Source organism: Pteropus alecto, unplaced genomic scaffold (genome assembly GCF_000325575.1).
Source record: "Pteropus alecto unplaced genomic scaffold, ASM32557v1 scaffold276, whole genome shotgun sequence".
Taxonomy (NCBI): domain Eukaryota; kingdom Metazoa; phylum Chordata; class Mammalia; order Chiroptera; family Pteropodidae; genus Pteropus; species Pteropus alecto.
In genome coordinates this window covers 2,562,737-2,584,139 of record NW_006438074.1, presented here as the reverse complement: position 1 = coordinate 2,584,139, position 21,403 = coordinate 2,562,737, and the positions used below count along the sequence as shown (strand labels likewise).

At 34.3% G+C, this 21,403-nt stretch overlaps 1 protein-coding gene and 1 long non-coding RNA gene across 3 annotated transcripts in view; one reads left to right on the top strand and one right to left on the bottom strand.

The window, feature by feature from the left end:
* WDR89 (WD repeat domain 89) overlaps positions 1-9,239 on the top strand; it is a 32,089-nt gene extending 22,850 nt beyond the window's left edge. For both annotated transcript variants that reach the window (XM_015591921.2, XM_006915111.3), the window contains exon 3: positions 7,699-9,239. In XM_015591921.2, the coding sequence (XP_015447407.1) occupies positions 7,730-8,893 (1,164 nt within the window). In that variant the 5' untranslated portion in view covers positions 7,699-7,729 and the 3' untranslated portion in view covers positions 8,894-9,239. The remainder of the gene's footprint in view (positions 1-7,698) is intronic.
* Positions 9,240-13,261: 4,022 nt separating this feature from the next.
* LOC107195879 overlaps positions 13,262-21,403 on the bottom strand; it is a 17,032-nt gene continuing 8,890 nt past the window's right edge. Inside the window, exons 2-3 of the long non-coding RNA XR_001517200.2 lie at positions 17,634-17,809; positions 13,262-13,390 (exon numbers count right to left, since the gene is read on the bottom strand). This is a non-coding gene — a long non-coding RNA (uncharacterized LOC107195879). The remainder of the gene's footprint in view (positions 13,391-17,633; positions 17,810-21,403) is intronic.

Here is a 21,403-nt window from a genome sequence, read left to right as displayed (position 1 = left end):
TACCTCCTGGAGGGATTATATCTGCTTATATTACTTAGAAGTCTTCGGTAAGGAAGATATGTCCCTTTTTCCTCATTTATTTACTTATTTAGTCATTTACTTTTTATCAGTATGTACTCATGGATATTTATTTTTTGGTTACAATCCAATGTTATTTTGTTGCTCAGATTGGTCTAGAGTGACTAGTGGGAGATCTTGGCTCCTGTGTCATTTATTTATCTATCTGTCTGTCTGTCTATCTATCTATTTATTTATTTTAGTACTTCTTTACTTTTTGGCACTATGCAATGTTCTAAGCTCATCTTATATTTTGCCTGCTCCTGACCTAGAATCAGTTATTTGTCCAAGGAGCTCAAAGGGTATTTTTTAACAGGTTAGATCTTAAGCCTTTCTGATTGGTACCTAACTAGAAGATAAGAATAAAACTCTGGTAAGAATTATTTTAAAAGTGTATTTATTTTAAAAATAAAATACTTTAACTTCAGTCTCAGAGAAGTTCACTGAGAACTTAAGTCAGTAAAACCTTATCATCTTCTAAAATATGTTGAAGTTTATTTGCTTTTTAGAACTGTGTTTTTCATTATAAAATGAAAAAAAAAATCTCGAAAAGCAAACTCCATTTGCTATGTCAATAATTTATTCAGATTTGAGTTATTTATATTTGTGTTCATGTATTTTTTCATGTTGATTCGTTTTTTAAAAATAATTTTAATACAAAAGTAACATACTGCTTTTTAAAAAGGCAGTTTTTAAAAACTAAGAATTATAATTTTAAAAATGTGAATATGAAATGAAATTAATAAATAAGGCAAGCTGAATTAAAATTTATTAGAAAGGAAATTAATATTTGTTGCTTATTTTCTTTATACCAAGAATTGTGCCCTCTATATACTTCTGCTCTGTGTTTTGCATCATACCATAATCATCTCTGTCCTTGTTTCTATTACCCTTTATTGTAATTGTTTACTGATCTCTCTCCCATCTTCCTGAAGATAGCAAGTATGTTTCCCCACCAAATCTCTGGCATTTAGCCTAGCCCTTAGCCATAATAAACAATATTGTGTCTATTTTTATCCTTATTTTAAAGATGAGGAAACTGACGCTGAGGGTAGGTAATTTGTACAATGATGACTTTGCTAGTTTGTATTAGAACAAGGGCTTGAAATGTGGTGCAATAAAAAAGACCTATTGTTTTTTTTATTGTCCCAGATTGACAATTTCTTGATAAGCTGGGAATACTTAACTGCATTATTTCCAAATAGACAATCTCTGAAAGTATTCATAAGAAACTGGTAACATTTGTTGTGAGAGAAAAGGGGCTTGAGGACAGAAATGTTTCAAGACATTAGTTTTGAACCTTTGAATTTTGAACCATGTGATTATTTTAGATATTAAAAATATAAATACATTTTAAAAATAATACAGAAATTACCAGATGGAGTTTTATATTAAGTTTTAAAAATATTATTTCATTTTTTTTTTTAAATTTTGTTGATACCTTTAGAATCAAGGAATCCTACAGTTATTACGGAGCAGAGATTTTCTGAGAATTCCTTTGTATATTCTATTTTTCCCTTTTATTTTGGAACAAAAACAACTAAAAAGGTGGGGAGGGGGAAAGGATAGAATTTCTAAAGGGAACAAAAGATCAGAGTCCTCTTTTTTAATATGAATGAAATTTGACTTTTTAAAGTATGTTCCTTAAGTCTTTCTTTGTAGAAGCCTCTTATATTAAGTCTTTATTTGATTATCTCCAATTACCATAAGCAACTATCACTTACTCTTTGCAGAAACTCTGCTGCAAACTGACTTAAATAGTCAGAAAATATGGAATCTCATAAACATGGAATAAAAGTTCTTTCCATCAATTAGATTGGGTACACTTTAGAATTAGTTTTCCTCATCTGAACAGATTGTAGTTGGGAGGGGAATACGTGCATGGCTTAGCAAAAATGTAAGGTTTCTGAACCAAATTACTGGTTACAAGATATGGAATTACTATGATTGGTTTAGGCTAATCAGGATCTGCCCTGGGAGCTGGGGTCAAGTCCTGAAATCATGTTGATACCACATGGAGAGGGAAGAGAGGAATGACTTGGAGGGTTTCCATCATATCATCTACTTGAATTTCTTAATTGTCCTTCAAATAAAATGTGATGTATAACTGACTGCTCTGTCTCTAATAATAACTTTTGAGGAATATAATTGTTTATGCTAGATGCTGGATGCATGGGGTTTCTTTTACTGTTCACTACTCCATACAAATTCTGTAATAAAGTTTAAAAAAAATAGTGGGACATAAGACATTAAAGAATAAGTGATGGTTGCTTATGGTAACATTTTTCTAGGTTGTTGTGTGTTTTTTCAGTCCTCTTGCTACTTTTATTCTCTGCTTTTATACAGAATTAACATGTAATTCCTCCTCTAATAGGCATATTCCTTAAGTAAGGTTGACACTAATACTTCAGTACTTACATAGAAGAGCAATAGCATGGTTTTGGAATAAACATAAGTTCACAGGTTTTGAAGTTACAACTTGGGTTTCAAACCACACTCCCCGGTGTGCTCCCTTTAGGAGCTGTGAGAGCATTGGCAAGTTACTCAGTTTCTCTGAACTTCAATTTCCTCTGTAAAATGGGGATAATAATACCTATCTCATAGAGCTAAAAGATTAACATTAAAAAATTAGATGTAAGTTTCTAAGACATATCTTAACATTTGTTGAATTCTAATTGTTTATTTCCTTCTCTGCAAGGCTCAGTTATTATCCTAGCCCAGTTTGATGGATGTGATAGCATTATTGTAGTTGAATTATAATTACATATTGTGAAGTTATTAGAATCCATTCTTGAATGACTTTTCCCATTAACTTTCTCACTACATTTGGAACATTTGCTGGACCTCTGCATTTCACAATCATCATAGTTTGTTCCTTATAGTCAATGGGCAATGTTAAGTTTTAGCTGTGAGGAATTAGATTTTTTGACCCAAGTCTAATAAATAGTCTCAAAAGAAAACTAGTCTTTTATCCAATATACACTTCAAATACAATTGTTACTCTTCGGTAGTTAAAAAATATAATGTACGATGCTTATGCTGTCAGATATTTCAAGTATGATGACCATTCATACCCGAAAGATAGAAATATATCTATTTCTAAGGATATTTCTCATTTCTGATTTTATAGAATATGTAGAAGACTTAGTATAGTAACTTTTGTAATCAATAGTTTCTAGGTATAAAATGTATGTTATTTTCTTTTAGTAGTTTTTTTGTTCCTTGATTAAATGGGAAAACAGCTACTTCTTCATTATGGAATTATTTAAGCTAGGCTGCCCTTCAGATTTCATATTCAAACTTAGCGGCCTGTAGCTCAAAAGTAGGATTTGGAAATTGATAGTAGGAATGTTGGATATTGTCCAAAGTTTTTGGCTTAGATAGCTGGATAGATTAGAATGCTGTCATTGTGCCAATACCATTGACTAAAATGGAGAAAATTGAGAAGTTTACGTTTTTGTTTTTATTTTTAAGGGGAAGGCTTGGTAGGGCAGCATAGATAATTAGTTTCATTTGGGGTATACTGGGACATATTTGAGGAGAAATGGCTAGTAGAATGTTGGAAATAGATATTTGTAAATAGAGAGATGAGATCATCGGTATATAGGTGGCACATGAAAACATGAAGGTGAATGAGGTTACCCCGTGAGAGTGTAGTGAGAAGAAAGCCTATGGCTTCTCTTGAGCACTGGGTAGTGGATCATGCAAAGAAAACTCAGATGAGGGCCACATGTAGAAGTAAAATAGGGTATTCATCATTTTGGATTGATTCATTGGTATGAAAAATTAAGAATTAACTATATAGCCTTGGAAATTATATTTCAAATATGACTCACTTACATACTAACATGTTTAAACATAAGCTAGGGATTTTCACGTTTCCTCGTAAGAGATCAAACTATTTTACTGTTTGTGTCTATGGAAGAATATAAGCTCTATAGCTTGAGAGTATTGTGGAATATGGCTACCTTACCTCTGATATCTTCCTTGTTTTTTCTCTGCCTTTCTCCCACCCTCCTTCCCCCCTCTCTCCTTTCCTCCCCTTCTCTCTCTCTTTCTCTCTCTCCCTCTCCCTCCCTCCCTCCCTCTTTCTCTTTCAGTAGTTTATTTAATTTAAACAGTGTGTCACGTGGACAGCCATTGTGATTGTTAACCATTGCTACAGTCTTGAAGGTTATTTTCCTGTAGCTTCAATCTAGAGCCCACTCTGTCTGCCTCATCAATCACCAGAATCCTTTGAATCAAAAACCTTGCAGGACCGTTGAATGTGAAACAGACTTGCCAGGAAATATAATGGAGGGAAGGAGTATAGTACTACTCTCTTGGTTGGGTTTAGCAGTCCATAGTCATACTCCTATAAATTACTATTAGCTTAAAAGTCATATTAAACTTTCTTTTTGTTTAAAATTCCTATCAGTCTGATTTTTCATATGCAGAGATCACATATGAAGCAATAGCAAAGAATTGTTTCTTTTATAACCTCATATTAACATTGAATCTTTCAAGAATGGGCAGTTTTTATCGGCAATTAAAAAGGGTTTCTTCTTGGAGTACATAAGCAGTACACTCTTAACTAAATGCACATTTTAAGATATATTTGAATAGCTTGTGGTAAAAAAAATTATGTTAAATAATGTTGCTTCACAAATAAACATCTTTCTCTATATTTCCTTTTGTGATTAATTTAAAGTACTATTAAAGAATGGCATTATTTTACCAATTTCCATGAGCAGAGCTCTCCCTCCAAACACACAGGCACATGCAATATATTTCTACGTTTATTCTTTTTCTCTTAGAACTCTTCAACTCTTAATGCATGAAAGTTGAAGCAATTATTCATTTATTCAACAACGATTTAGTGATAAGCAGGGAAGAGTCAGGTAATAAATTCAATAATAAATTAGGATTTTTCAAAAATACTGAACCAAAAGAGCAAATTGCAAAAAGACATAAATGTGATGCCATTTTAATAAATTTTTAATCATACGTGTTGAGTTTAATATTTCATTTCTTTAAATAAAAACTGAAGCAAATGTGATAAAATGTCAACATCTGTTAAATCTAGGTAATATGTATTTGGGTGTCTTATACATTTTTCTAGGCTTTGTACAGTTGATATATTTCATAATTAAGCATTTTTAATTTCTAAATTAATAAAACAGCCACTATGATAGGGCTACTTTAGGTTGGTTAATCAGGAAGGGTCTCTCTGGGAGGTGACATACCGAGACCTGAATAACAGAAAGGAGTTATTCATGCAAAAAATATAGAGAAAGTATTGCTATAGTTCTGAGGCAGAAGCAGGCATGACATGTTTAAGGAAAGAAGGCCGTTTTAGCCTATCTGATTGGAAAACCAACAGTTATGCCGACAGTGAAGGTTACTACCACAGCATAACTGATAAAAGGCCATTTATTATATTTACATAGAAGGAAACTCACCATTTTCAGACTTAATTTATTCTTACAAAGTTTTTTCATGTAGGACTTATAGACTAATGGTATTGTATCAAAAGGACAGAAAAGCTGGCTTGAAGGGTTTCTCAGTGGCCAAGTTTGAGCACCAACAAAAACTACAAAGTGATGGATTATAACACAGTTTTTTAAAGTCATAATTTCTTAGCGATTTTCAAGAAGAGAAAGGAAAAGTTTCTTTAAAGAAGAATGCCAGATAATGATAGAATTAGAAAATGGCTGTTTTGTAAATCTCAGTATAACCATTGATTCAGGCAAAGATTATTCATGGATGTTAAAATCTTTGGATGAAAGGTTATTGGAGAATAGGATATTCATAGAGTCTCAAAATATCACTCCATGATTACTTAACTAACTGCAAAGGAAGGAATGTACATTTAAAATGGAGAGATCTGGCAGTTACTGCCTTAAGCAAGTGATCCAACTTGGTATTACGTGCCTCCTTGATGTGATGCAATAAGAAGTACCCAGCCTCACCTAATTGTATCGTTGCCCAAAAATGTTAAACTAGAATCTAATCATGAGGAAACAATTAGAAAATCCAGAATATGGGACATTTTATGAGACTACTGGGCTGGCCTTTTCAAAAAATTCAGTGTCATAAAAAAAAAGATTGAAGAGGTGCCACAGTACTTACGAATGAAGTAATGTGTTGTCTGTAATTTCAAATAGTTTATCAAAAAATAATGTGTGTAAATTTTTAAAAATTCAGAATAAAAATTGGAGAGGATGCTTATTTCTGTTTCGAATTCAAATTTTTAATATTTTTTGCCCGTTGATGTAATTGTGCTGTTTGGAGCCACACTAATAGATCCCAATTCTTCTCCATGTGGTGTTAGTTGTAGTGGTAATGGTAATACTAGTAATTTTTATATAACATCTGTTGGCTATTATGACATGCTAGACATTGTGCTGAACATGTTATTTCAGTTAATCCTTCTAACAGCTCTTGAGTTAGTACTCATTCTCCTTTTAAAGATGAAAAAGACAGATGCTTAAAAATCTATCACTAAAGCAACAGAATAAAAAGCACTTCATCTTAATGAAAATGTGAATTTGTGAAGTAGTCTAGAATATTCAGGGGTGAAAGCAAGGTAGAAAAATCTGTAGACAAGTCACTGGACATTCATATTTTTCTGGCCTTGAACTTGTTATACATACAACCTATCCTTGAGAGGCAATCTAGTGTGGTGGTTAAGAGCACAGTCCCTGAGACCAGAATGCCTAGGTTCAAATTCCAGCTCTACCATTTACCAGCATTCTGTACTGGGCACCTCTATTGTATTAGTTTCCTATTGCTTCTGTAACAAATTGCTACAAACTTATTATCTTATAGTTCTGGAGGTCAGAAATATAAAACATGCTTGAGTGATTTCATCACTATGTGTCTCTGAATATACACCAAGTGGGTCTTAAGTAGCAGACAAGTCCAGAGGGCTGCATTTTCATCTCGAGGCACTAAAAGATGTTTCCTTGCTTTTTCCGGCTTCTAGAAGCTACCCACTTTTCCTAAACCAACACCGTATCTCTCTGTATCTCAAGTATCACCTTTCTTCCATTGTAACATCTCCCTCTGACCCGCATCTTCTACTTTCAAGGACACAGGTGACTACATTGGGCCCACCAAGTTAATACAGAATAATCTTCCTTTTTTAAGGTCAACTCATTAGCAACCTTAATTCCATCTGTAACTTCAATTCCTCTTTTCCATGTAACCTAACATATTCACGAGTTCCAAGAATTAAGGTATGTTCATCTTTGGCGGACCATTTTTCTGTCTACACATCTATGTTTAGATTCTAAAGTTATAAAAGGCAGCTGGGACCAGAAGATAATTACAAAGTAGAGATCCTGGCCAATGCTGAGGACTATGAGTAGGACCAATAATTGAGTTTGAGTTAAAAACAATTACTCAGCAACATATGTACATGTTTTTGAATTCTCTTACTGGCATAAAGTATATATGGTAGATTCAGTATTCAAGAGTGAATTAGAAGGAGGCAACTGAGTTTTAGTTATGTCGTGGTAGGGAAATGGTTAAAATGTTAGAATTTTAACATTTTATTTCTGTTGGTTTATGCCAGCTCTCAGAAGGAAATGTTCTTGATTTAATTACAACTTTAGAAAAGCTTTGGATTTAATTTTAATTTTTGTATTTTTGTTACAGATTTTTACTACCCTTGGATGCTACTCTTGATATGGAGAAGATTGGGGAACAATTTGCTAATCTGAACATTGTTAAACGTTCCTCAGGAACTACAGAGTCTACTTATTTGCTTGGCATAGACGCATCAAAGACTGTACAAGCAGAAAAAGGAAACTTGGTTGCTGTTTTGTGTTCTAATGGATCAATCAGAATATATGATAAAGAAGGGTTAAGTGTACTACGAGAATTTAGTGGAAATCCTGGACTTCTTAATGGAGTGAAATTTGCAAATTCTTGTGACAGTATCTATTCATCATGTACTGACGGCACCGTAAAATGTTGGGATGCTCGATTAGCCAGTGAAAAACCTGTCCAGCTGTTTAAGGGTTATCCTTCCAATATTTTTATCAGTTTTGACGTAAACTGTAATGATCATGTCATTTGTGCTGGTACAGAAAAAGTTGATGATGATGCGTTGTTGGTATTTTGGGATGCAAGAGTTAATTCTCAGGATTTGTCTACTGCTAAAGACCCACTTGGTGCATATTCAGAGACACATAGTGATGATATCACTCAAGTATGTTTCCATCCCAGCAATCCCAACATGGTAGTCTCAGGTTCAACCGATGGCCTGGTAAATGTATTTGATATTAGTGTTGATAATGAAGAAGATGCACTGGTTACAACTTGTAACTCGGTTTCATCAGTAAGCTATATTGGGTGGTCTGGGAAAGACTATAAGCAGATATACTGCATGACACATGATGAAGGATTTTGTTGGTGGGATCTTAATCATCTGAATACTGATGAACCAATTACGTGTTTGAACATCCAAGATGTCAGAGAAGTAATTGATGTGAAAGGAGGTATTTTGGACTATTTGATTGGTGGCCTATATCATGAAAAGATGAACAAGCTGTTTGTCATTGGAGGAACAAACACAGGAATTATTCACATAATGAGCTGTACTACATCAGGATTGATCCATGTGACCAGCCTGCAGGGAGGACATTCTGCTACAGTCCGTTCTTTCTGTTGGAATATGCAGGATGATTCTTTGCTAACTGGAGGAGAAGATGCACAGTTATTACTTTGGAAACCTGGAGCAATAGAGAAGACATTTACGAAGAAAGACAGCATGAAAATAGCATCTTCTGTGTACCAGCGAGTTCGAGTTCACAGTAGTGATTCTTATAAGAGAAAGAAAAAGCTGTGATGTTACATTGGGAATTTACTTGATAGATTTTATAGTTGCAAATAATTATTTTTATGTACCACCTGTGGAAGACACGTTTAAAGTTCATATGTGAAAACAAGCCAGTTAGCAAACAGTCCTGGGAAAATGTTGAGAATGATTTAATTTGAGTCTTCACATATTCTAAAATTATTTTTTAAAGCCGCCAATTGAGTATATAATCAGTGAGTTGAAAGTAAAATTACATTATTCATTTTTAAAACCCATCTGTTGAGTTAGTAAATGTTGAGTTTAAAGAAATAGCTTCGATAAGGACTTTTTAGACGTAGATGGCTGGTGCAACTTAAAAAAACAGGTGGTTTGGGCTATGTTTTTTAAGCTCAATTTTTTAACATTTTAAATCATCTATTACTTATAAAACCAAATGAAACTTTTTTCTTCATTTGAGGAGCTCCTACTTGCTTAATATACATAGATTACATTGGAGTATTTAAATATAAATATTCTGAGTCTAAATGAACTAAACTTTTTTAGAAATAAAATGACTTGAATCTAATAATAAAGTATGTTTAGTAAATATTTGCACCTTTACTTCAGTCTTCTTGGTTAAATAGTAAACAGGTGTTTCACTGATGACAAAGAAATTACCATGAAAAATTCCTTTTGAGTATGGTGTCAGATGGGTATTAGACTTATTGGGGTAATCACTTCACAAGATATATAAATGTCTAATCACTATATTGTACCTCTGAAACTAATATTGTATGTCAACTGTAATTTGAAAATAAATTTTTAAAAATTTCATTTTGAGACTCAAAGTGAATATGAAAGTATAATAGCAGAATGACTTTATTTAAAAATATCCTAATATTTTGTGATAAAATTTTCTTCCATAGTGTTTCATTCATAATTTTAAACTTGAATTTTTGTTTACTGCTAACTTTTTAAAATTTATTTATTTAAATTAATTTCAAGTATACAGTACATTGATTGGACATTTCTATAGTTCATACTGCTAATTTTTTTATTTTTCCTTTTAAACGCTTCTCCAAAAAAATCTTAAAATCAGTCCCTCTAAAGGTTTGTCATCTTTTCTTATGCTTAATTAAAAATAAAAATATCTTTTTATCTTTTGCATTAGAAATGTCATGAAAAACAAACGTTACTTTAGAACCTTTTACATTTCTCCTTAATTGTGAATAATAATGACTTATCTCTGAGACTGTAATACAGTGGGAAATTTTTATTTTTTCTGTAGAACAATGCAGCTTATATTTAGACTGATCTAGCTTAACTCACAAGACTGAACAATAGGTAAGTCTCAAACATATTCAAAATTTATAATTCTTTTTCTGAGAAATTCAACTGTTGTTCTTGTCCATACCATAAACCTGAGGATAATTATGGACTTTTTCCTTTTCTCCTAGCTAGTCAATCACCAATTCCTATGCCGTTCTACCTCCTAAAATCTGTTGTCCTTTCACCTTTACCACTACTGCCTTAGACTCATCATTTCTCACCTAGATTACAGACCCTGTCTCTAATCTCCAATTCATTCTTCCCACCACATCTAGACTGAACAGCAAAAACATAAATTTGATAATGTCACATGCTGCTTAAAATTTTTCATACATTTTAATCTTTTGATAGAGGACTATGTAAAAATGAGAAACCAAGTTTTCAAGATATTTTAGGATATGAGACAATGCTGACTACTTAGGAAAATCTGGTTAAAAAGACTTAGAGAAATTGCATTTATAAAATAACATGAAGTGAAGGAGGAATATCAGAACAATAGAGCTTTTAAAAATACTTACAATTCAAAAGTAGTTAATGGAGTTGGAAAATGCAGGTGAAGAAATATTTTTGAAAGTAGAACTTGAAGAGCCAGAAAGTGAGAGAAAAGATAAAAAACACAGAAGATAAATTTAGGGTCCTAATATATCAGACTAATAGTTTTACAAGGTGAAAGAAAAATTTTAAGAGAGAGCAGAGGGATTAGTAAAATGAAATAATGTAAGAGGCTCTTCCAGAACTTCTGTCTTCAGATTGAAAGGCCCAACATAGTCTCAACTGTATTGAATGATAAAACCTACACTAAGGCATACTACTATGAAGTTTCAGAACTCCAAAAATAGAGAAAATCTTAAAAGTTTCCAAGGAAATGGGGAAAAACAATCACTTAGGAACAGGAATAACATCTGTAGTAGACTCCTCATTAGCAAATCTGGATGACAATAGCAGATCAATGCCTTCAAAATTCTGAGGACAAATTCCTGCTATCTGAATTTATACTCTCATTAAGCCAAATTTTGTGAAACATCCCTTGCTGCTTGCTCTCTGAAACAGGAACCAAATTTCTTTGGGCCAAATTTATTACGGATTATTCATCGCTAACAAAACTTATAAGCTGAACCAGAAATAAAAGATGTGCGTTTCAGGAGATACTTACTTTTCCAATCTATAATTCCATGACAGGTCGAACTGCTCTCAAATGTGAAGTTAACATTTTCAGGCATGCAAGATGTCAAACTTCACTTTCCATGCAGCTTTTAAAAAGGTTACTGGAGGATGTACTCCACAAAAAATAAAGGACTAAATTAAGGAAGACAAGATATCAGGAATCAGGTCACCAGCCTAGCATACTGGCAGGATTACAATATTTAGTCCAGATTGGAACAAGAAGAGGTATCAAGAAGGAGACATCCAGGGAGAAAAATGAACTGACAGGTTACCCAGTGCATTAAACCATATGGAAAATGGTATAAGTGGATTAAACTCACCAATGAAAAGAGATCCTCGTATTGAAAATTTTAAAAGGTTAAAAAGTAAAACCCAAGATTTACTTAAACACATAGGTTAAAAATTAAAAGGAGAAAAGGTATACCAGCCCACAGAATGAGAGAAAATGTTTGCAAATAGTAGACAAGAACTTGTATCCAGAACATACATTTACCTCTTACCATTCAATAATAAAAACACAACCCAATTTTTAAGTAGTCAAAGAGTCTGAATAGACATTTTTCCAAAGAAGATATACACATGGTCAATAAACACATGAAAAGCATCATTAGTCATTACAGAAATGCCAATCGAAACCACAGTGAGATGCCATTTCACACCTTTCAAAAACGTGTTGATGAGGAGAATTTGAAAGCTTCGTACACTGCTGATGGGAATGTAAAATGGCATAGCTATAGTTTGGCAATTCCTCAAACAGGGTCGACCCAGCATTTCACCCCTAGGTATATGCTGAAGAGAATTGAAAATATGACACACAAAATATTGTACATGAATGTTCATAGCATTATTCCTAATAGCCAAAAAAAGGTGGAAACCACCCAAGTGTTCATCAATTAATGAATGAGTAGAATATGTTATGTCCATTACAAAAGAATATTATTCAGCCAAAAGGGAATAAAGTACTAATACATACTACAACTTGGATGAGTCTTGAAAACATGCCAAGTAAAAATAGCTACAAAAGACTACATATTACATGATTCCATTTAAGTTAAATGTCCTGAATAGTCAAATCTGTAAAGAAAATGTAACTGGTAGCCTAGGGCTGGGAGGTGAGAGTGGAAGGGGAGGTTGGTGGATGATAGCTAAATGATATGAGATTTCTTTTGGAGGTAATGAAAATGCTCTAAAATTGTGATTATGGTTGCACAACTTTGTGTGTATATTAAAAACTATTGAATTATACACTTTAAATAGATAAATTGTATGGTATGTGAATTATATCTGAATAAAGCTATTAAATATATATACCAAATATGAACCAAAAAGCCAGGGCAGCAGTCTTAATTGTTTACAGAATGGAACTTGAGGCTAATGTAATGTTGATTCCAAAACCAGATGATAAGAAAAAAGTTAGGTCTATTTTGTTTATGAATATATATTCATAGTTAAAAATATTAGCTAACCAAATCTAATGGTGTATTCAAAAGGAAAAAAGTGACCAAATAAGATTTATCTCAGGAATACTATTCATATGCCTCTACATCAGAAAACCTGTTACAGTAATGGACTAAAAGGGAAAAGTCATCTTAATTGATATAGAAAAATGTAAGGTTTCGCCTATTTATGAAAAATATAAACATTAAGTTATCAATAGAATAACTTTAGAAGGGAATGGAAATGGGTTTGGAAATAAAAAGAAGGAAGGGAGGAAAGACGACAAAAATAATAGGAAAGAAAAGATCACTTTGAAAGGGTATTGCAACTGTTGGAGAGTTTGAGAACTAATAGGCACATGGAAAACCATGCAAAGGAAGAGTGGGGCATAATTTTTAACTCCAAGGGGAAAAAAGATTGTATAAGAAAATAAATAGAATAATAATACACTACTTGACCCAGTAGTGAATAATATTAATGTAGTCAGAATAATGTAAGCACAATATTGGTTTAATCAAAAACTTTGTAAAACTATATTGGGAGTAGGGAAGAGAAGAGGAAGGAAGGGGTGTGCAAATGCTTGGTCTTTCTCTTCGTAGTAGAAAGTCAACATTCTTCCTATGGATAAATCAAGAGAATAGCAGTATAAGTATATTATTTAGAATCATGTAAGTAAATCACCTGCAAAACAGCTAAGAGTTGACAGTGGTTCCCTCTAGAGAAGAAAGGCAGAAGAGGGATAGGGGAGTGCTGTTTTTATTGTTCTTTAATTTTTGTTATATGTACATATACCTTGTAATCAAATATTGGGGTACTTTGGCTGCAAATAACAGCTAATTCAAATTAACCAAATAAGGAACATATTACCTCACATAAGTTCAGAAGCACAAATTTCCAGGGTTTGGTTGTTAACAAGAATGCAAATTCTTTCCATTTTTCTGCTCTGTCAATTTTCATCTTGTCAACTTCAAGTACACAAGATGACTACAGTGGACCAATGATCAAATCCACATTTACCAGTGTCCATTGGGAAGAGGGTTGTTACTTTGCCTGTGATTCTTTGCCCAAAATAGTCACAAGCAAGAGAGATGTGATTACCACCAATTGGCCCAATCATGATTCACTGCTTGTGGGGCTGGAGATAACATGCTCCTCTGAAGCACATGGGTTCGGAGAAGGGTACAAAATGTAGGTTGGGTTAATGAATAGTTGTCCTACAGGTATTACTTGATTGCAATTATGTATATGTTACTTCAAAATGTTTTTCATTTTAACATTGAATTAAATAATATATTTGTGAGGTAATAGTTAACTTGCATTGTTTTACGTTAATCAGTACTCAGTAAATCCAAAATATTCCACCTTTATTGGATTGTCGTTTAGAGAAGAGGTAGATATTTAAAAAAATAAAAGGAGAAACTGAAAAATGTGTCATGATTTTTGTTGTCCTTTTGGCATATTTTATGTAATCTACTACTGCAATCAGCAATGTCATATTAAATCAATTTACTATTCAGTTACTGACCCATTAGTAAATCTATCTCTCAGACCTGCAAATCAACTCTTATTTATCTAGCTTTGAGATTACTCATACATTGTCTTCTACACTTTAGTGCTGCCTGGGTTTTGTGCATTTCACTGTCCATTAGCTTCTTGACCATGTAAAGTGCCTGAAATTAAAATCATAGTATTTTGTAGCCCATTACCCTTTGATCTTTCCACTCTACACTTTATGCATAAGCCAAAAAAACAAAAAACAAAAAACAAAAAAACACACACTTATTGAAATCCCTGAATGCACCATGAAAAGAATGCAACTACTCTGCATTGGTTTCATTAACTGAAAAATGGAGATAAGAGTATGTGACAGAAACTGCAAATTGTCTCCCATTCTCCTTTCTCATAGTTATAGAATGCTCAAGTTTTAGGTGGGGAAGTGAAGCCCAGAATAAAGGCTGTATTTCCCAGAGTACTTTACAACTGTTTGTGGTTATAAGACTATTGGGGTAATGAGATGAATGTGGAAACTTCTAAGAACCTACATTAAAGAACAATGTTAAGTTTCTTATGTCCCCTCTCCTGTCTGGAATGTGGATATGATGGCTAGAACTCTAGCCAACCTCCTGAACCACGAGGATGAGGGCCACAACTAGCTTCTAGAGGAGTTGGCTAAAATGAGTTTGGGATCCTGAGTTTTTTTTGGAAAAAGAAAGTGCTCTATTATTTAAGCCACTGTTAACTTTAGGTCTTTATTATAAGCAGTGGAGTCTAACTGATAATGTATAAACTTTAAGTTTGTTGACATTACATGAGCTACTATATGTAAAAACTCAGAACAGTATTAGAGAGTAGAGTAAGGAGAGAGTGACATTTATAATGTTATACTATTGCCATGATTTGGTAAAGTTTTTCCTTCTGTGTGGTGGTTTGTCTGGTAAACTACTCTTTGCCCTTAAGAACCAGAGCAATTATTTCCTCTGTGAAACTATTTCTGATCCCCACCTGGGGAATTAATCCTCCCTCCGCTTTATACTTCTTTCTAATCTTGTGTATACTTTATAGCAACTTGCACATTTTCGTTGACACATTTGTCTCCCTACTAAACCACTCTCTCTCTCACACACACAAACACAACTGCAGCTCTCTTTCAATAAACATAAAAATTTCATGGCTCACGTAGATTCTGATACTGCCCCTACATCTATCTTAACATTCAATGTACCAGTCCTGCCAGCCACTACTGCCTCACCCAAAGATCATGATATACCACACCTATAAGAGACATAGCCCTCCTCCTCTCTCCTGGCCTACTCAGTTGATAAGATGAGATAAATATTGGACTTGGCACTGTAGTAGATGATGCTAGAGATAATAATACGATGCACTGAGTCCAAAAGTAAGAGGGAAGAGGAAATGATTCATTCTGGTTGATGGCTACATGTACACCTGACAGAACAGTCTGAAAAGGAAACAAAAATTGACAGCATGTCATACGTGTAACAGCAGAGGTGTGTGAGTTAAGTACAATGGAAGCAGAGAGAAAACCACATTGGCAGGTGACTCTAGATGGTGCTTGGATCTGGAACAGTTCAAGGCTTATAGAAAACTCAATCCAGCTTTAAAAGGAGTTGCCAAACAGATTGTTGCAGCTCTGTCCAGCCAAACGACAGTAAAATCGTGCCTGGCTTAGGGCTCTGTGGAACTCATAGCCAATGAGTGTCTCGGGGGAAACAGTACTTGGTTAAACCTATTAGAATTTCATTTAACTCTTGGGCCAAGCTACATTTTTGCAAAGCCCCTAAGAAAATATGGAGCCTGTATTCTGCACTAGAGGAAAGAAATAAATGAAGGCACAGACAGCAACTTCATACATAGACTAGTTTAATCAACAAGGAGGCTACTAGAACAAAAATCAACCAAACAAACAAGACTCAAGCTAAATTAATGCAGCATTGTCCTTAGGCTAGGGAATAAGGACAGAAGGTAGAAAACTGACAAACCTGCTCTTAACTAGAAATGAAAACCTAAAAACTAACCAGCAAGTTTTTACAAGGCAATCTTACAAACATTAGGAATACCAGAGAAGAGATATTCAGCTTATTGTTGTTTCAAGGGGAGAGCTCCGGGGACGTCTTTCACTCCACCATGTTTCTTCAAAACTCTCCTACCAGAGAAGAGAAAGAACCTGAAGGTACCCAATGGCAGGATGAGTCAAGGGCAGGACCTTGAACTGGCACTGAGGAACATTTCTCCAGAATAGTAATTTTAACAACTTCAATTATTACCTAGTGGTACTGTCTAGAAAACAGGCTCAGGCAAATGGTGTTCTCAGAATTAAAAAAATAAAAAATAAAGACATAATAAATGCGATGAGCCATCTGTAGAGGTAACTCACCCTAAGAAATGTTTTGTGAATGTGTTTGCAGAGAAGTTTGGGAAGACCTGAGTCCAATGTTCATAACTAAAATTAACCACATATTTTATGCCTCTGTGCCTTTGCACATGTTATTCCTTCTGTCCATTTCATCTTCTCTTGCTCTTTTCTTTTTATTCTCCAGTCTATCAGGCAAAGAATTTTTTTCAAAATACAGGCATCATCTTTTCTCACCCCTTGCCTAAGAACAGAATGAATCATTTCCTCTTCTCTCTTACTTTTGGACTCTGTGCATCATATAATTATCTCTAGCATCATCTACTACAGTGCCAAGCCCAATATTTATCTCATCTTATCAACTGAGTAGGCCAGGAGAGAGGAGGAGGGCTATGTCTCTTATAGGTGTGGTATATCATGATCTTTGGGTGAGGCAGTAGTGGCTGGCAGGACTGGTACATTGAATGTTAAGATAGATGTAGGGGCAGTATCAGAATCTACGTGAGCCATGAAATTTTTATGTTTATTGAAAGAGAGCTGCAGTTGTGTTTGTGTGTGAGAGAGCTAAACCATGCTGACTATAGCAATATATAAGAGGTCCCACAATTTATTATATTAATCTGCTAGTATGAATTTAAATTCTTCACTAAGAGAATGGGAAAATATTTCACATAATCACTAATCAATCTAACCTTGTCTTTTATCTCTTTTGGGGGATATGCCTATTAGAAGATATCTTTCTCTTGAATTCTGTCTCCTTATTTGAATGGAAAAGAGTTTACAATTCATTCTTCAGGTATGTACAAAGCATAATTTCCACCGAACAATTTGTTCTAGGGTCTGTATCCTTTAAAAATTCATGCAATTTGTGTTAAGCCTAAATTTAATTTTTATCATTACAGTGTAATCTCATTTTCTCCAGTTCCTTTTATAAGTTTGTATAATAAGTCCAAAGGTGTATGGACAGCAGCCCTTAGCAAGAGAGCTTACCTTTTCCATGAGACAATATCTCCCCTCAGGGTGCTAACTCCTCTCTCTGCTTCCACACACATCCCTATTTAGAGGTCATCATTCAGTGTACTGTGCAGCAAGCTGGTCAGCAGAGAACTTCTCTCGATGTGACAATGCATTTGCTTCCAATGCCTTCTGTCAAGGATCCGTGGGGTCTGGAAGAAAAGAAGGGAAATACAGTCCTGTACTATTAGCACTTTCTCTTGGCTTTTCCTACCTGGAGCATTGTCCCATTAATCCAGTAGGACCTTATTATAATCCCAAGGCTTCCTTCCCCAAGCTCCCCAAATCCACATGGTTGGTATGATCTTTTGCTACTATCAGAGCTTTAGTCTGAATTTATCCTAGGGATGGTATCATTATTCTGGCAAAATTCATGTCATTGAATGTCTCTTTGCCATCTGTGTCCTACTTCCTGCTTGCTGTAATAAGAAGTGCTAAACTATTCCCTCTCATCAATGACAGCACCCACTTCTGTGTTTAAGTTCAATTTTTTAAACTGTAGCCAGCAATATGGTCTTTTTATTCATGCACTCACTCATTCATTTATCCATTTTTTGAGTGCTTATTACATGCCAGCCATTGCGCTAGTTACTTGAGGCATAGTATTAATAGGTCTTTCTGTCATGAATCTTCTGATCTAGTGACCCTGATTTTGGGTTGGGAGGGGGTGTTAAAAGTGAAGAACAGCTTGTTAACTGAGACTGAAAGAAAATGGAAGCGTCTACAGTTGCCAACATTGTAATTAGTGCATCTTAAGTAAGAAGATTAAACATATTTTAATGGTTATATGTGAGCATGATTGCTAACTTCATTTAATTAAGAGAGAAGGCAATATGCTGCCTCTTAACATATTGCAGTAGAGTCCATGAGAATGGGGCTATCTGTTTAAAAGTTAATATGGTTCCTAAAAAAAACTGAGTATAGAATTACCATATGATCCAGCAATCCCACTTCTGGGTATATATACAAAAGAATCGAAAGCAGAATCTTGGAGAGTTATTTGCACGTCCATGTTCAGTGCAGCATTACACAATTGCCAAGAGGTAAAAGCAGCCCAAATGTCCATGGACAGGTGAATGGATAAAGAAAATGTGGCATATACATAGAATGAAATATTATTCAGCCTTAAAAAAGAAGAAAATCTTGTCATATGCTACCATATGGATGATCCTTGAGGATACTGAATGAAATAAACCAGTCACAAAAGGACAAATACTGCATGATTCTGCTTAAATGAAATATCTAGAGTAGTCAAAATCATGGGACTAGAAAGTGGAATGATGATTGTCAGAGCCTGGGGGATGGGAGGGAGAGATGGGCAATTATTGTTTGATGGCTGTAGAGGTTCAGTTTTGTAAGATAAAAACAATTTTAGAAATTTGTTACAGAACAATGTGAATATAGTTCACTATTGAACAGTACATTTAAAGATTTTAATTTAAAAGAGAAATTTTAACATTACATGTTTTTGCCACAATTAAAAATAAAATTAAAACATTAAAAAGCTAACATGGTTAACATGGAAGCAACTGTGGGTATGATGGAATGAGTGTTAAATTGAGGTCGATTAGAAGATTGGGGTTGCAGGCTTGGCACTGCCAGTTCCTAGCTGTGTGACCTTGGGCTTGCATTTAACCTCTAATCCTCTGTGTCCTCACTGGTAAAATGGAGATCATGTCACCTACTTCAAAGAATTTCGTAAGGGTTAAATGAGAAGATGGGTGTGCAAGTCGGCAGACCCTTAGCACTATTCAAATGTAAGGCATTTTGATGGTGATGATGATGGATTTTTCTATTATCTGGCTTCACTACTCTTGTTTCTGGCCACATTCAGGCAGGGGGCATATTGAGGCACCAACTCCAGCTTTTCATTTTTCCTGCTATTTTCTCCACTTCAAAGTTACAGATGTTAAAAGTGGAATGCTTAACCTGGTTGTTGATCCTCCTACCAGCAACTTATCTTACTGTTCTCTAGGCAAGTTCCACTTGTCTTGATTTTCTTATTTTAGTTAACTCAATCATAGAATTGGAGAGATTAAATACAGATACATAAGAAAATTGAATAGCAATGCAAGTTGGTGGGCTAAGTCCTGACTAGGACTCTTTGAGTAAGTAGGACTCCAGCCAGCCCTTGAAGGAAGGAAAAGATTTGAATAAACAAAGCAAGGGGAATGGAATGTGGGAGGGAACCTCGTGAGCAAAGTTTGTGGGAAAAAATAAATAAGGAAAGCTTAGAGGACAAGGAGGACACTGGCCTGCTTAAAATGATGAGCCTGAAAGATGAAAAAGGGTACAGATAATGAAGGTACTTCAGTAGCAGGCTGAGGGTATTGGATTTTAGTCATTTTAATGTGAGAATAGGGAAATGAGCTGTTTGAATGTGTGTTTTATACCCAAATAATTCATGAACCTAATGCAATTACAATAAAATCTCTATGGCTTGTTTAGGAGAAGTCTATAAAATGATACTGGAATTCGACCAGATGAATCATCAGGTGACAATAAGAAAAAGATTTAAAAGCATAATGAATAAACGGTGGTGGGAAAATGGGTTACTTATTAAAAATATCAATTTAGGTTTCCATTTCACACCATATACCCAAATTAATTTAATTTAAGCTCAATTAAAGAATGTAATGTAAAAGAAAAATAAAACAAAAATTAGAAGATAATATAGATAAATGTCTGTTCTCTAAATGGGTAAGGAATTTTTTAGAGCAAGAAAATCTACATACTGTTGGTGGGGTTGTTAATTGGTACAATCATTTAGGAAAGCATTTTGCCCCATCTTGTGGAGCTCAAGAAGCACATACCCTACGACCTGATTCCACTTCTGGATACACACTCAGACTCAAGAAACCATAGTACAGAAGGAGATGTGCCCAGCACCACTGTTCACAGCACCACTGTTCTAGACAGTAAAATGCTGGAAACAATCCAAAATCACAAAACAAGAGGATGAATAGACTGCAGAACATTTATAAGTGGACTGTTATATAGCAGTGAAAGGGAACTAACTAAAGTATCTGCATCAACACGTAAATTAAAAACATCATGTTGGGTGAAAAATTAAGTTACAGAGGATAACATACAGTAGAATACCAATTATATACAATCTTAAAATATGAAAAAAATGCACTGCGTTCTGTTTAGGAATATGTACATATTTCGTACAAGTATGACATCATGAGAATAAGAAGCACTAGATTCAGGGTCGTTGTAACCTCTGAGAAAGAAGGGATGTGATGGGAGAAGGTTACACAAGAAGCTTCCACTGTGTTGGTTTTATTTCTAGAGGTACGTAGGTGTTTGTTATATTATTCATTGTGGCACTATGCAAGTCTAAAATGTTTTGTGAAATAAAATGTAAGAGTAATGCATATCCTTATAATAAATTGAAACAATATCTAAGTATATAATTTAAGCTTTACCACTTGCCTCCAACCCACACTCAAAGGTATTCACTGTGAACAGTTCCAAGTGTATTCTCCTAGATCTTTTCTAGACATTTACCTTTTTTTAGACATCTGCATATTTCATACATCAGGTTTTTCTTAATATAAATAGGGTGCTACTTTACCTATATAATTCTATAATTCTTGCTTTTTTTCACTTCATATCATAGATACCTTTCCATATGGGTAACTATACATCTCCTTTATATTTAATGGCTGTATAGTATTCATAGTGTGAATGTGCCATAATTTATTTAATCATTCCTCAACTGATACGTATTTAGGTTGTTT